The sequence below is a fragment of the Taurulus bubalis genome (assembly GCF_910589615.1).
Source record: "Taurulus bubalis genome assembly, chromosome: 9".
Lineage (NCBI taxonomy): Eukaryota > Metazoa > Chordata > Actinopteri > Perciformes > Cottidae > Taurulus > Taurulus bubalis.
In genome coordinates, this window is record NC_136597.1 from 26,182,630 (window position 1) to 26,196,476 (window position 13,847).

A 13,847-nucleotide genomic window follows, 5' to 3' on the forward strand; every position below is an offset into this window, starting at 1 on the left:
TTTGACTTTTTAATATTAAATGTATTTCCTTCTTTCTTATATTTTCGGCCGTCGGAGCAGAGATCCGAGTCCCTGAACACACCGCGGCCTCTCTGCCCTTTTCAGGTCGTCTCCACCTGACGGGAGACAGAAAAGCTCTCGTTTCTTATTGTTTGTTTCGCGACACGAGCTCAGAGATTTTTGGCCCTTTTTTTTATTCATAGCTGCCAATCTGACCCCATTAAAACCAAACAGCAGCATATTGTCTGACGGAGGGGGACACAAATCATCTCTGGTCAAGTTTCAGGATGCAGGTCAGCCGTTTTTATTTTGTTTCCATCCTGATGACGTCTCTATAGTTGTTGCTTCCGGATGGTTTCTCCACTCAGTGCGACTACTTGTGATGCATGCTGGGATTATCCCTGCACACGGGAACCAGGACTCAGACTCGCACGGTTTAAAGTCAGCCGAGCCGGAGCTTTAAACGAGAAGCGACTGCAGTCCGATCGGCCTCTTCCTGGGAGGTTTCAGCAGCAGAACAACAGAAAGCAAAGCGAGAAGCAAACTGACGTAAATACCAACAACATGCAGCTGAAAGGTCACGGGGATCCAAACGGAGCGGCAGTTTTATTTAAGACTTTCTGGAACGTCTGCATTTGAAAAATATCCAAAAGCTGATTTGTCTATTTATTTATTTTTAAAAGCAAAAACCTCAGCACAGAAAATACTGATATGAATATGCTACACGTACAAGTAAAATGTTAGAACTAAAACAGACATGCATGCAAACAACAGGCAATATTGAGGTCACAAAATTATCAAAGTAAAGTCCATATATATATATATATATATATATATATATATATATATATATATATATATATATATATATATATATATACCGTATATATATCGTACAATAAGTGGATAACGTAAAAATGAACGTGGTCATGTCCATATATCCAATAAATTGATCGTGTAATTATTGTGAATGGCCCTTTTGTGATATTTATGACTTTTATTTGAGTAAATGTTCTGAATATTTCTTCCCACACGTTGTACATGACGCTCATGATCCTAAACCTTCTTTATATTTTCATTTCTGTTCATTGATCTTTCTCTACTTGCACCGTTGTTGGTATTTTATATCTACCTTGTACTGCAACATTTTGGACTCGTCTTCTGTCCCTTTGGTATGAATACAGTTGTTATTTTTCTCTTAGATGCACCAGTTTGTCTCCCCAAAACACTGAAGAGACGTTTGAGTTCATGCTACTTGCGATTGCAACAGAAAACACGAACTGACATGAATACCAACACGCAGCTCTGCAAAGGTCACAGAGAGATACGAGTCTTTCTGCCCGACAGTTACAATGATTTACGTGAACATTGTTCTTCCTCTAAAAAGAAGAGGACTGCAAAAAGAAAAGTTTAAGAACGACTAGATTGCAGGAAGTGCTTCTCGGCTATTGAGCGTTAAAGTTTTGCTTCTGTCAACCAGCTCCAGAGAGTATTGTCTCCTGGTCACCCACTGCAATGAGGAAGTCACTGCAGAGTTTTTTTTGTTGTTGAGAAATACACAGAGGAAAAAAAAAAGAAATCTGCTGATGAGTCTCTGAGCTGTGAAAACAGGTCGCAGCGATCAGCAGCGTCGAGTCTGAAAATATCCTCAGCAGCAGCAGAGCACGTTCAGACCGACGGACTTTACCCAGTTCAGCTCTCACGCCGCCCCCGACTATTTAAAGGGTTATTTAAACAGTTAAAGGGATAGTTTGGATGTTTTGAGGTGGGGTTGTATGAGGTATGAGGTTTGGAGACGCAGACAGGAATACCAGCACGGTAGGGAAGCAATGCACTGCTGTGTACAACAGGCCATATCATTTCAAATGTACACTCTATGTGTTATATGTTTGCCAGTTTACCTTCCTGTGAGACAGCTATACAGCAATCCATCTATGGTCTCGCCAAAGTCACCAGAATCCATTGTAAAAAACTGTAATTTGACCTTTTCAGAAGGGGAGTTGCTGCTCTATCGCTTCCTTGATCGGTTCGTTTGTTTGTGTTAGTGTGCGACTTTGGGTTTAGTTCGGACTCCCCAAAGACAACGCCTGAGCGTTAGTGGACATATGTGCCAAATGTGCCAATTTCTCAAAGCGTTCCTGAGAATGGGACGGATGTGAGGTCACGGTGACCTTCACCATGTGACCTTTAATTTTGACCTCTACGCACTGAAAGCGAATCGGGTCCTTCAGTCCAGGAGGTCGTTTGTTCCCAGTTTGAAAAACGGTCGCTCCGGGTATTCCTGAGATCCATGAAGGGACGAGCCGAAAACAATCCACCTTCCAACGAGTCCAAAGCTATCTGATAGCAGGTCGTAACTTAAATGTTCTCTGTTCTAAACCCTCTCTAACTTTGTTCTGCTTCACTTTATCAAAGTCAACCTTTGCAGAGAGAATGTTCACATCTTGTGTTATGATTTGGGTTAGAGAATGTTCACATATTGAGTTATGATTTGGGTTAGAGAATGTTCACATATTGAGTTATGATTTGGGTTAGAGAATGTTCACATATTGTGTTATGATTTGGGTTAGATAATGTTCACATATTGAGTTATGATTTGGGTTAGAGAATGTTCACATATTGAGCTATGATCTGGGTTAGAGAATGTTCACATATTGAGTATGATCTGGGTTAGAGTTGGACCTTACAGCTGCATCATTTCAAAGAAATAATCATCCTGAAAGTGATTTTTTTATAGGCGGACCTGAAACCTTTTAATTTTTTTTTGTGTGTCATCTTCATTTACTCTTAACCAGCAACATATAGACTGATATTTACACATCTGAACAAAATCTCATATGTGTACCTTTTATTATAACACCAACATTATTCAAATAGCTCTAGTGGTTGCAGAGATACACCCTTTTTAGTTTGGGGATGACATTTTCGAGGAAAGGGCCTAAAAATAGGTTGCTGTTCTTTAATAGAGGAGAAAGCAGCGGGAGAGACTGCAGTGTTTCCGCTCAACAAATGTCCACAGTGTCTGGAAATCACCGGGAGAGCCTGTAAAATCCCCGCAGAGCAGAACGAGTCCCTCCAGCTGCTGTCGTCGTCTCCAGATGGCGTCACAACAGAAACAGAAACAGAGAGAGAGGAGAGACGGCCGCTGATGAAATGCAATGCAACGCTGGGCTGTCCCCCATCTGGGCGTCGACTTTCTGAACCTCGCGGTGCAGATGAAGAGATGCGCATCATTGAGAGAGGAAGCTGCACATATCTGTGTGCTAGTTTCCTTCAGAGATTCTGCAGACCTGAAATATCTTAAATAACTAATATCCCTAAAAATACACTCAATCAATTCTTAATTTCCTCCGAAACACACACCGAACACTTAAGGGGAGTCACGGCAGATGAATAAGGTAAAACTTTAATCTGATATCATCGTCATGAAACTGACCCAATTGATTTGGACAATTATTTTTGTATTGCAAGTACCAATGTTTTTACACAGGGAATGTTGGATGTATGTTTTTATCACTACATTATTAGAAAATACCATCCTTAAAATCAATTTTCTCCATGTTTTTAGCAATACTATGTTGTATAAATCAGGCTATAAATGATATATTAACGAACCCCTCTGTACAAACCTTCAGAATAAAGAGAGGAATTAAACTGTAAAGTTTGGTGGATGTATGAGGTGCTGAACTGGAGATTTCTGGATCAGAGTTTGAGAAGAAATGTAATATAATATTTTGTAAAAGATACGCCCCCTCATAGCCATTAGAAAGAATGCAGGTTTAAGGAAGTTCCGCATTCCCTTTTCAGACCCGAGGTTTGCCGACAGTCATGTCATTGGTCCCCAACCGTGGCAAAGTAGCAATTTTAACACAAACCAGCCGTGAGATTGACATTACAAGATATTTCCTCATTAATCTGGAGGGCTCGTGGCCGTTGGCAGCAGGCGGCGTCTTACCGTCGACGCAGGCCGGTCCGGCCCGTGTCGTCCCGGCGATCTTTCCCTTCCTGCAGGCGCAGCGCGCCGTCTGTCGGGCGATGGTCCTCCTCGGCTGGCTGCTGTCTCGGTCCAGAGTCACGATCTCACAGGTCCCCGCCGCCAGCTGACCTGAGGGAGGAACAGGAAGTCCGTTATGTACAACAAACATTTTAAGCGACTTCGTTTCGATGACAAAAAGTTATATTGTCACTCGCGAAACATTTAATGAATTGCAATGTTTCCTTTGATTCTCTGTTCTGATGCCGTTAAACTCACTTTGCAGGTCAGACTAGATGAGAGAATGCAATCCATGGAAAGTAGAAGGGACATTAATGTCCAAATCAACGTTGCAGGACGGTCACGGCGGCGGCCATTTTTCTGTGTACCGTTGCCATTGCGACTGTTGGAGCGAGCTAACGCCTCAACTAAACTGCCTCAACGAAAAGTCACGGACTCTCTCAGGTGAGATTTTGCATTGACAATTAAAAACAAGTGGTGGAGTAGAAATGTTGCAAAGCGTTAGCAAGAGTAAATGTGTAAACTTTAACAACTTAATACTACTAATAATAGCGGATGGAAACACATTGCTATCGCCAGAACTCTGTTCGTCTTATGCTCTGTAACCTGTCTAGCAGTAAAGCACGGTGGAATTAGCAAGCTAGCTAGCTAACTAGCATGCTGTCCTCTAGTTAGCTAGATCGCTTGCTGTTTCCACCGTGCTATACTGCTAGACTGGTTACAATAGAGGAGCTGAACAGCGGGCGGATGGCCAGCTGCGGCGCTGGATTCCCGTAGCTCTGAAGGACAAGCTAGTTACTTAGCTATGGCGCCGACAAACGCCATTTTCTTTTATACTAGACAAATGACCACGGATAACAGTCCACTATCTGTTGTACTCCTATTTATTATTCTAATCCAATCAAAACTTCAGTCCTTGGACTGAATCATCATCAGCTGACTCGTGTTTCTGCTGATTTGAATTTAATATCTGCGGTGATGGAATTTCCAAAATAAACGCGTATCTTTTTCCATTAGTAGATGTTTTAGAAAATACTGGTTTTGTCTTTTTGTTATTTTGTTCATTGCTTCATTGGTTTAACATGTGACAAACTGCTGCTGTTTGAAACCAGTTAACAGACTGACTGGAAGTTGAATAATGTTTATTCTATTTCTTCAGAAAAAAAACTGTATTAGGTTCTGTTCACAAAAAGGATCATTGCTTGAAAAGGGGTTGATTCTGAGTTTGGGCAAACAAGTTTTCTGTCTGCAGCCTCCACCAGCTGACACATTACCATGAAAAGGCTCCAACTCTCCTGTGATGAAAGTTATAAAAGTGAGACAGGAAGAACAATCCCTCCAAACTTCTGCTGCCGCGACGCTGAACGAGCTTCAAATTACCAGTTCGGTGTTTTGACTGACGGCTGACGAGCGTCTGAACCGACTCGCGGCTGATTGTTTCCTGTCAGTCAGTCTGTCACTCAGCTCATCCTCACACACGCATCCAACATTTTTTTACAGAAATGATACCGCAGCAACCATAGAAACAGAATCCTGCTCTCTGATTGGCTGACAGGTGTCTGTTGAGGGGCGACATCTCAGGTGAATAGTAATTCTTAACAGATAGACAGAGAAACTTCCTCAGACAATAATAATTGCCCTCACATTGGGACAATTTGTTTTAATATCACAAGTTTTCTGAAATGCACGTCTGTGCAAAATATCTTAGATGTCAAGTACAGTAATAAGAACATTAGATAAAGCCAGGTTCATTTTGTTGACATCTTACAGCCTTTTGGATATCTCTCTGTATCACTCCATGAATCAGAAAATAGTGACCCGCAAAAGCTAAAACTCTCAAAATGTACTTGTGCCGGAAAAACAAAAACAATTAATTAAACTGCAGCAAACCATTACAGACGAGAACTCCTCTGAAACGCCTCAATGACCTCCACAACCTCTTCAAAGACGTCTGGAACCACCGCGATGATCTGCATCTTCACAAAGAACTTAAATCATAATCAGGGTCTTTTAAATACCTCTTTAACTTCATGAAGGACTGCCGAAATATCCTCAGTGACCCTGAAACTTCATCCAAGACAGCTAACAGCTTTTCATTGGACTCTACAACCTCATCAGGGAAATCTGAAACCAGGGGCATTAAAACCCGGCCAAACAAAGGCAACATTTACTTCTTACTCTGGTGCGGTTTGTCTGGGCAGTTGTGAACGCAGTAATTATACTCTGGTGGTCCAAAACAACCGGTCCGAGACCACAGAGGTGGACTTGGACTCTTTAAAAGCAAACACTACTGCTGCGCTGGAGCCTGGAACCGTTTCACTGCCTCTTTAACCTCCTCAAGGACAGCTAACGCCTCTTCAAGGACCACTGAAACATCTTCAAAGACAGGAAAAACATTTCCAATGAATGATAATGCCTCTTCACGACCGTTCTACCTTTCTTAAATGCCACTGCAGTCTTTTCATGACTTCTTTAAACTCCTCAAGAACAGCTTAAACCTCCTCAGGGACCTCCACACCAGAACACCTACGAAAAGTCAGATTTAACCCCCGTGGGCCACAAATGTCTTTACATGATGCCAAATCACTCTGTTCAATAGCTGTTGAGCAATATAAGTGTCGACCAAAGTGGCGGACAGTGACCGGCATTGACATCCATAAAAGGTTGGGTTAGAAACAGAACTAAAGCTACACATCCAGCTCTATTTCTACCAATAAAATGAACTAAAGATTTCATAAATGAAGAGAACGAATCATTGAAGTCTGAAGGAATCGATAATAAAAGGCAGAGGCTGGATGATGGAGGGGTGAATATTGGGTGAATCGGAGGGGACAGAAGCTGTATTTGGTCGCCATGGGGACGGCAGCAGCCCCCCCTGCATGCTGATGAGCCGTCATCAATAGAGCCACGGACCACCCCCCCTCTTCAGAAAGGACCAGGACCTCAGAGTCAGGAGAACAGAGGGGGCAGTTCTTCAGAAAGAAGGAGGGCAGCGGGGGTCAGCGCGGGAAAAACAACATCAACAACAGCTCGTTTAGTTTTAGAAGCACAAACTACGAAAAAGGTTCAACAGACGATGGATGGAGGCACTTGAGAACACTACGACCTGCAATAACACGACGTACAAGGCAACGCCTATTTTACGTGATTCAAATATCATCAATGAAATTAAATGTACAAAGTGACAATTTTTTTTATATAACCTGACCTTTTTGTCCATTGACAATTCCAATACAGTTTATTTAAATAAGAGGAACATGGCAGCACCTTAAACCACTGTTTTAGTCAGCACCATGAGGCAACCCCTTCTGCTGTGTGAAGCCAATGCAAGTGTCATACAACCCATATGTACTGTCCTTCAGGGGGTGACTCCTCTGGTTGTATAGAAGTCTATGCTTCATGTGTTAAAGCTGCATTCTCTCTCCTGACCACCAGGGGGCGACTCCTCTGTTTGTATAGAAGCATATGCTTCATGTGCTAAAGCTGCATTCTCTCTCCTGACCACCAGGGGGCGACTCCTCTGGTTGTATAGAAGTCTATATAAATGACTCTACTTCTCTCTTGATGTATTCCCTCAGTAAACATTGTAAACATGAGTTTATGTCTCAATCTCTAGTTTCAAGTCTTCTTCAATACAGCATGATGTTCATTTAGTACATGATGGTCATTTAGAGTCAAACAGACCATAATGCAGGGGAGCTTTAGGGGCGGGGCTAAAAGGTGATTGACAGGTCTCTACCAGAGGCGTATACACCATCTCTATGTCACTCCTCCGCATGTTAACTTCCGTTTATCGGTTGCAAAAAACATGGCGACGTCCGTAATCCAAAATGGCCCCCAGAAAGAACGCAAGGCTTTGAAGCTAATTTTACATAGTGGCCAAACCGTGGAATTACAACTTGTGTGTCTGTCACGTGACCCACAATGTTTTTCCCCGTAAACTCAACTCGTGGGAAAGAGTCTTCCTTTTAAAATAATGCATGAGATAATAATCTAATGATATAGTATATACTAGCACAACATTCACAGGGGTCATTTTTCTCATGTTATGTACTTCTACTAAAGTTATATTTCCAATGCAGTACTTGTACTAGTCATGGCGTGTTGTAACAATGTGGCGTTAGAACTCGTAAGTAAACGATCTGAATACTTCCAAAAACACAGTGCTACACGTCTGGAATGCACTTTTCACCAGGCTTTCCCCAAAAAATCTTGTATTTATTAAATAAACCGTAGAAGTAAATAAACTCTTGTCTAAAGCTTTGTAAGAGGATGCTTATGACAGTCTCTCTGTTGAGCATAAATCGTTATTTTGCAGTTTTTAAAGGCCGCTCCAAACCAAACTATTCTGTCATTTCTGCAGCTGCAGCTGTTTGAAGTCCTGGAAAGCTTCAGCTGTCAGCCAGAAACATGATGCATCGCAGCAGCAGCAGCACTTGAGAGGTTTTTGATGTGGCGAGCAGCGTTTTGCTGTCAGCAGCATCTCTGTGAACCGGGAACGAAGACACAGTGTTGTTGTTTCTATCGGCTCAGAGTCATCGCTGCTGTCCATCAGGTGAGTTATCGTTCAGGAGGATTGATGTCTGTGAGACGACGAGTATTCTGTTCTCCAAACAAAAAACACAGGCTCCTCTACGTCTACAGGAAAGCGACATCAAAACAACGTATAAACACATGAACATGTCCTGTAAAACCAGTTGGAGTCATACTGCTCTTTAAAAAGCCTCTTGGATGAGCTGGAAGGTGTATTGTCACAAAGCTGAAAACTGTTTCTTCTTTTTAGAGATACCTGTGTGTCAGTACTGATTCCTCAGATGTCAGCTGATCAGGAAAAAGCCCGCGAACCAGTTCCCGATCACAAAACAGAACTATTTACTTAACCTGTTAAGCCCTTATATATCAGGAAAATCAAGAAAAAATCATGGTATAAATCCCTCCCCCCCAAAAAAACAAACATGTTAGGTATCAAATTAAACATATAAATCAGGGCTACAACAATATATAATCCCGATGTACAACCTCTAAACACAATTTAAACAATAAATAGGATTAGGGGTTAGGGTTAGGGCTTAAAGGGCTACGAGATAGCACAAGAGACTTCTCGGTGTAAGAAATGCCTCTTCAACAATATAGAAATGCGTATAAAGAGAGTTTCAATGGAAATACAATGACAACATAAGACCTCTGGGCAGCACAAACAGCATCACCGAGGTCTGTCCTGATGCAGGTAACCGAAAAGGTGTTTGTTAATATTCACTTCAGCTCGGTTTCAAAAGGCCTCACAGCAAAGGAGTCTAAAAAGGTCCAAGAGACGAGAGTTTCTGTCCGACAGGAAGCTCGTTCCAGATGAACAGCAGCCTTCAAAGAAGACACAGGAAGTCAGAGAAACACTCAGATCCTGTTAGATCTGTGACCCCGGTGCCCTTTGGTACTTTAATGAAGCCAACACGTGGATGATGCCAGAGCAAGTCGGGATCCAGTCAGACGCAAAGTCAACCCGTAGTGCGGCGATCACCGGTGATCCGCACTGCGAAGGCCCAGCTCATCTCGACCGAGCCTCACTTCTGCTCAAACGAGGTCTGCAGAAAGGCCCGCAAGGATTGGAAATAACTTGCCATTCCCCACCTCTCCTCTTCGCCCCAAAGAAAGGCCGTCGTCACGCTCTGATTGTCCAGGAAGGGAAATGCACCAAAGCTGCTCTCAGTTCCTCGGGAGCAGCTCGCTCCCCGGCAGGTGATCTGAATAACCCTCCAATCAACTGAGGGGAACTGTGGCGTTCAGGAAAAGGATTTGGGAAAAGGGAAAAGGGAAACGGGAAAAGGGAAACGGGAAAAGGGAAACGGGAAAAGGCGGCGAGTACCGAAGAACAAAGGACTGCGTGATGATCTCATAGAATATGAAGCATTGCTGTAGATTCGACTTGACGACAGGATATAAAGGAGGTAAAGTGCAACACACACATTAATCCATTCGCAAAATGAATCCAGAAACATCAGATATAAAAGTAGAACACTAACAGGGAGCATTTTAATGCACACTTATTACATTTACTTTTCACACTTTAAGTGCATTTTGCTGAAAGATTCTCAATTCAGAAAGATGTGAACACTTCTTCCACCACGGATGTTAAAAACACTGACAGGGTTGAGATCTCTGCAGTTTTAATGAAGCTCATAATTACATCTGACAGCCTGCATTAACACGACTTCTGCTCTCTGTGTGATGCGTCCTCCCACTCCTGTTAGCCTGCAGGCTACATGGAGATGAGAAACTCTCTCATCGCGGTCTGAGAGCTGCTGTCATGATGTTACCACCTCCTCCTCCTCCTCTTCCTCCTCCTCCTCCTCCTCCTCCTCCTCCTCCTCCTTCCTGTATACATACAGACTATCAGACCTCTGTGAGTTCAGTACTTTCGTGTTTAAAGGCTCAAAGGTCACAGTGGAAAGTGTTCAGGCTTCACATCTGCCGACAGCTACACGACATACCGAGAGGACGCTTTAACCTTCACTCCTCTGTATGTGATCATATCTGACACACGAAGGTCAAAGGTCAGACAGGACGGATGCTAGCACACGAACACACACGCACACACAAACACACACACACAAAACCGGCGGAGGGACTGACCTCTACAGCGAGGAAAGCACACGAGAGGATTTGATGAAAGAGTAAAGTCGTTATTCAGCTTCCAGAAATAACAACAGCAGTTGTTCAGCACAACGCCGGCACGTGAGGAAATGACGCGGCAGATAAATCAACGTCGATTTGTTCTGCTTCTTGTCAAAAATCTGCGTGGGAATCTGCTGTCTTTGCACTTCCTCGTCCACGATTGCGGAGGATAAACATCATTCCGTGGGATGAGACCGGCCTGAACGTTGTTATTTTTAGATTCAAGGGACGATGGTGTTCCTGGTTAAAGATCACTCAAGTCAACAGTGACTTTATTAAAAGATTAAATAAAAAGTTTTGACGTTTTGGGCCAGCGAGCCTGGCACTCTCGAGACGTTCCACCGCTGCTATCACGCCACCAAACATCGGAGGAAGATCAAAGTTCAAATCGCAAAAAGGGACCAGCGGCGCAAGGCGCCCGTTATCTATTTCAAAGGACCCTGAACCCTCTGGAGCCGCTCAGGGCCGAGAGGCCCCGGAGCTTTGCTGCAGTAATTGGGCTTCAGTCTGCATGTCGATGATGTCGGCGACGCTGCTAGCTAACGGGTATCCCATGGCAACCAGAGAGACGGTGACAGCAGAAGCGGCGGCGGGCCTCCGTTAGCTCGTTAGCGGCAGCTCACCGCCGACCTCCTTTAATTCTGCATCTGCTGCAGCGCAGGAACGTGTTGTTGTGTCTCGCTGAGCAGAGCATGCTGGGAGAAGACATGTAAACATGATCGCAGAGACAGCGTTATATTAAATAATAATAACAGGGCAAATAATAGTCGGGTCAAACTTGCTGTGGGTAAACCTCCTAACGACCCGATGACTTCTCCTCCGTCAATGTAAACCAATCCTGATCTAAAGTTTCCCAGCAGCTTCATCCTCTGGCTCCTTGGTGTTCAGAGCTGTTGCAACACTTTTCAGATGAAGGTCGCCTGATATATCGTCCTATTAAAATAAGACAAATACAAAAAAAAAACATGCCTCCTCCATCATGGCCGGAGTGGATGTGGCGACCCTGAAACTTCCCGAAAGGAGACGCTGTGACTGCAGGTCCTCCAGTGGGCGGAGCCGAGCAGGATACTGGAAACTGTAATATTATTGTTATTATTGTGAAAAGTAGAATAGAGGACAGTTGTGGAGAGTATCAAAGTACATTTACTGAACTACTGAATTACTGGCCTTGAGAATAATTATTACATATTTGAGTATTTTACGCTACATTAAACTTCTACTCCACTCCATCTCAGTAAATATTGTACATTTTACTGGACTAAATTCATTAGACAAGCTGTATACGTTTAGTTACTGTACATAAAAAAGCATGATATACATATATTTTTGGTATATAATATGTTGCAGTACTACTAATCTACCCAGTGGTATACGAAGTATTTAAAATAGAGGAAGTTTAAACTGTTGCTCAGAGGTTCCTGACTAACTTCTGTCCCATCGACGTCATGCTGTTAGTGAGCAAAGAAAACCCTCCTCCCTCTCATCCCTCTCTCATCCCTCTCTCATTCCTGTCTCATCTCCCTCTCATCTCCCTCTCATCCCTCTCTCTTTCCTCTCTCATTCCTGTCTCATCTCCCTCTCATCTCCCTCTCATCCCTCTCTCATTCCTCTCTCATTCCTCTCTCATCCCCCTCTCATCCCTCTCTCATTCCTCTCTCATCCCTCTCTCATTCATCTCTCATCTCCCTCTCATCTCTCTCTCATCCCTCTCTCACGCCTCTCTCACCCCTCTCTCACGCCTCTCTCACCCCTCTCTCATGCCTCTCACCCCTCTCTCACATCTCCCTCTCATCCCATTGTTTCTACTTTTTGAGAATAAAGCTCGCAGTAGACCACAAAACACTTAATAACACTTTTATCACTTTGGCCACTTTATACTACGTTCAACTGGTGCAACATAAATACATTTAAATACTTTTTTTTAATATACGTTTTATTCCGTCTGTATATTTAATATTGTCATTGTGGACTTTTTTCTTATTTACTGTTGTATTACTGTTTTTCCTGTTTATTTATATTACTTAACTTGTATTTACTATGTGTCTCTTGTGTGCATTGCTGCTGTAATCCTGCAACTGCGGGAATAATAAAGGATTATTTTATCTCATGTTTTATCTTATTTTAGCAAAGAGTTCAGCGCTGTAGTTCCTGACTTCATCACTGCAGAGACTCTTATTCTGAAGGCGATGTGAATACAATGTCTTGGCTTCACGCTCACTGCTCAACTCGCTGACGTTCCCCTCCAGATACATTTATTCAAATCCAATTACACCGTCTGCCGCGTTTTGCTCCGTTAATTTATGTTTGTGTTTTATTTTTTCTTTCTCGGCTGCTGATCTTCTCTTTCATTCACTGTGTGCATAATTCCCATGAATATATATGTATACGCTCGACTTAATGGAGCATTGAGAATTAATTTGGACTCCGAAGGCTCCTTAGATAAGCTTCTCCACACCGCGGGCACAACGGTGTGTGTCTGCTGCGTAATGGGCTATTTCCCAGGATCTAAATGAGCCTGGTGAGCAGGCGGAGGGAAAGAAAAGAGAGAAACTCGGTAAACAGAAGACTTAAGTTTGGTCTGCGGTTCGTGCTCGTCAGAGCTTTTCACACTGAGATGATCAATGGAGAGACGACAGCGGACACGCCTCCTAAAACAGGTTATTTATGTTCTTTAAAAGGGGATGTTCACTGCGTGTAGCAGAAATATGATGAAGCAATGATCCGCTGTAGTAATAAAGAGGGGAAAGCATACCGAGACAGATATCTGGGACCTCGTGCCCCTTCAAAATAAGAGTCTCTGCAGCGTGACAGGAAACCTGATCCTGCTCAGCCGAGTCAGTTTGAGCCGAGCTAAGCGGCTGCTGGATTTTGACTGTTTATTTTCTTCTTCTTCTTTCTGCAGCGGCACGAGTGACCTGAAGCATCTTCGTGAGCAGAGTTTTGGCTTTAGACTCTCAAAAGGTTAACCCCTCTACCTTTACCGCGTTACAACAGTACGGTTACGATCGGCCAAGTCGCAGGAAACATTTGGGTTTTTGGGTTAACATCGCTACTTATAGCTGAGGAGACCTTTTTTCTTCGTGATTACGATAACAAGCACGTGGTCGAGGATGTAGTCGACCCTTCCATCCGTCTCTACGTCACCTGACTTCCTCCCTTCTCCCCGTCATAACTACTACGGCCA

At 43.3% G+C, this 13,847-nt stretch overlaps 1 protein-coding gene across 1 annotated transcript in view; it reads right to left on the bottom strand.

The window, feature by feature from the left end:
• LOC306741167 (chemokine-like protein TAFA-5) overlaps window positions 1-13,847 on the bottom strand; it is a gene marked incomplete at both ends in the record, with an annotated part of 33,420 nt that overhangs the window by 15,698 nt on the left and 3,875 nt on the right. The window contains one exon of the mRNA XM_079223420.1: window positions 3,956-4,105. Within this exon, the coding sequence (XP_079079546.1) occupies window positions 3,956-4,105 (150 nt within the window). The remainder of the gene's footprint in view (window positions 1-3,955; window positions 4,106-13,847) is intronic.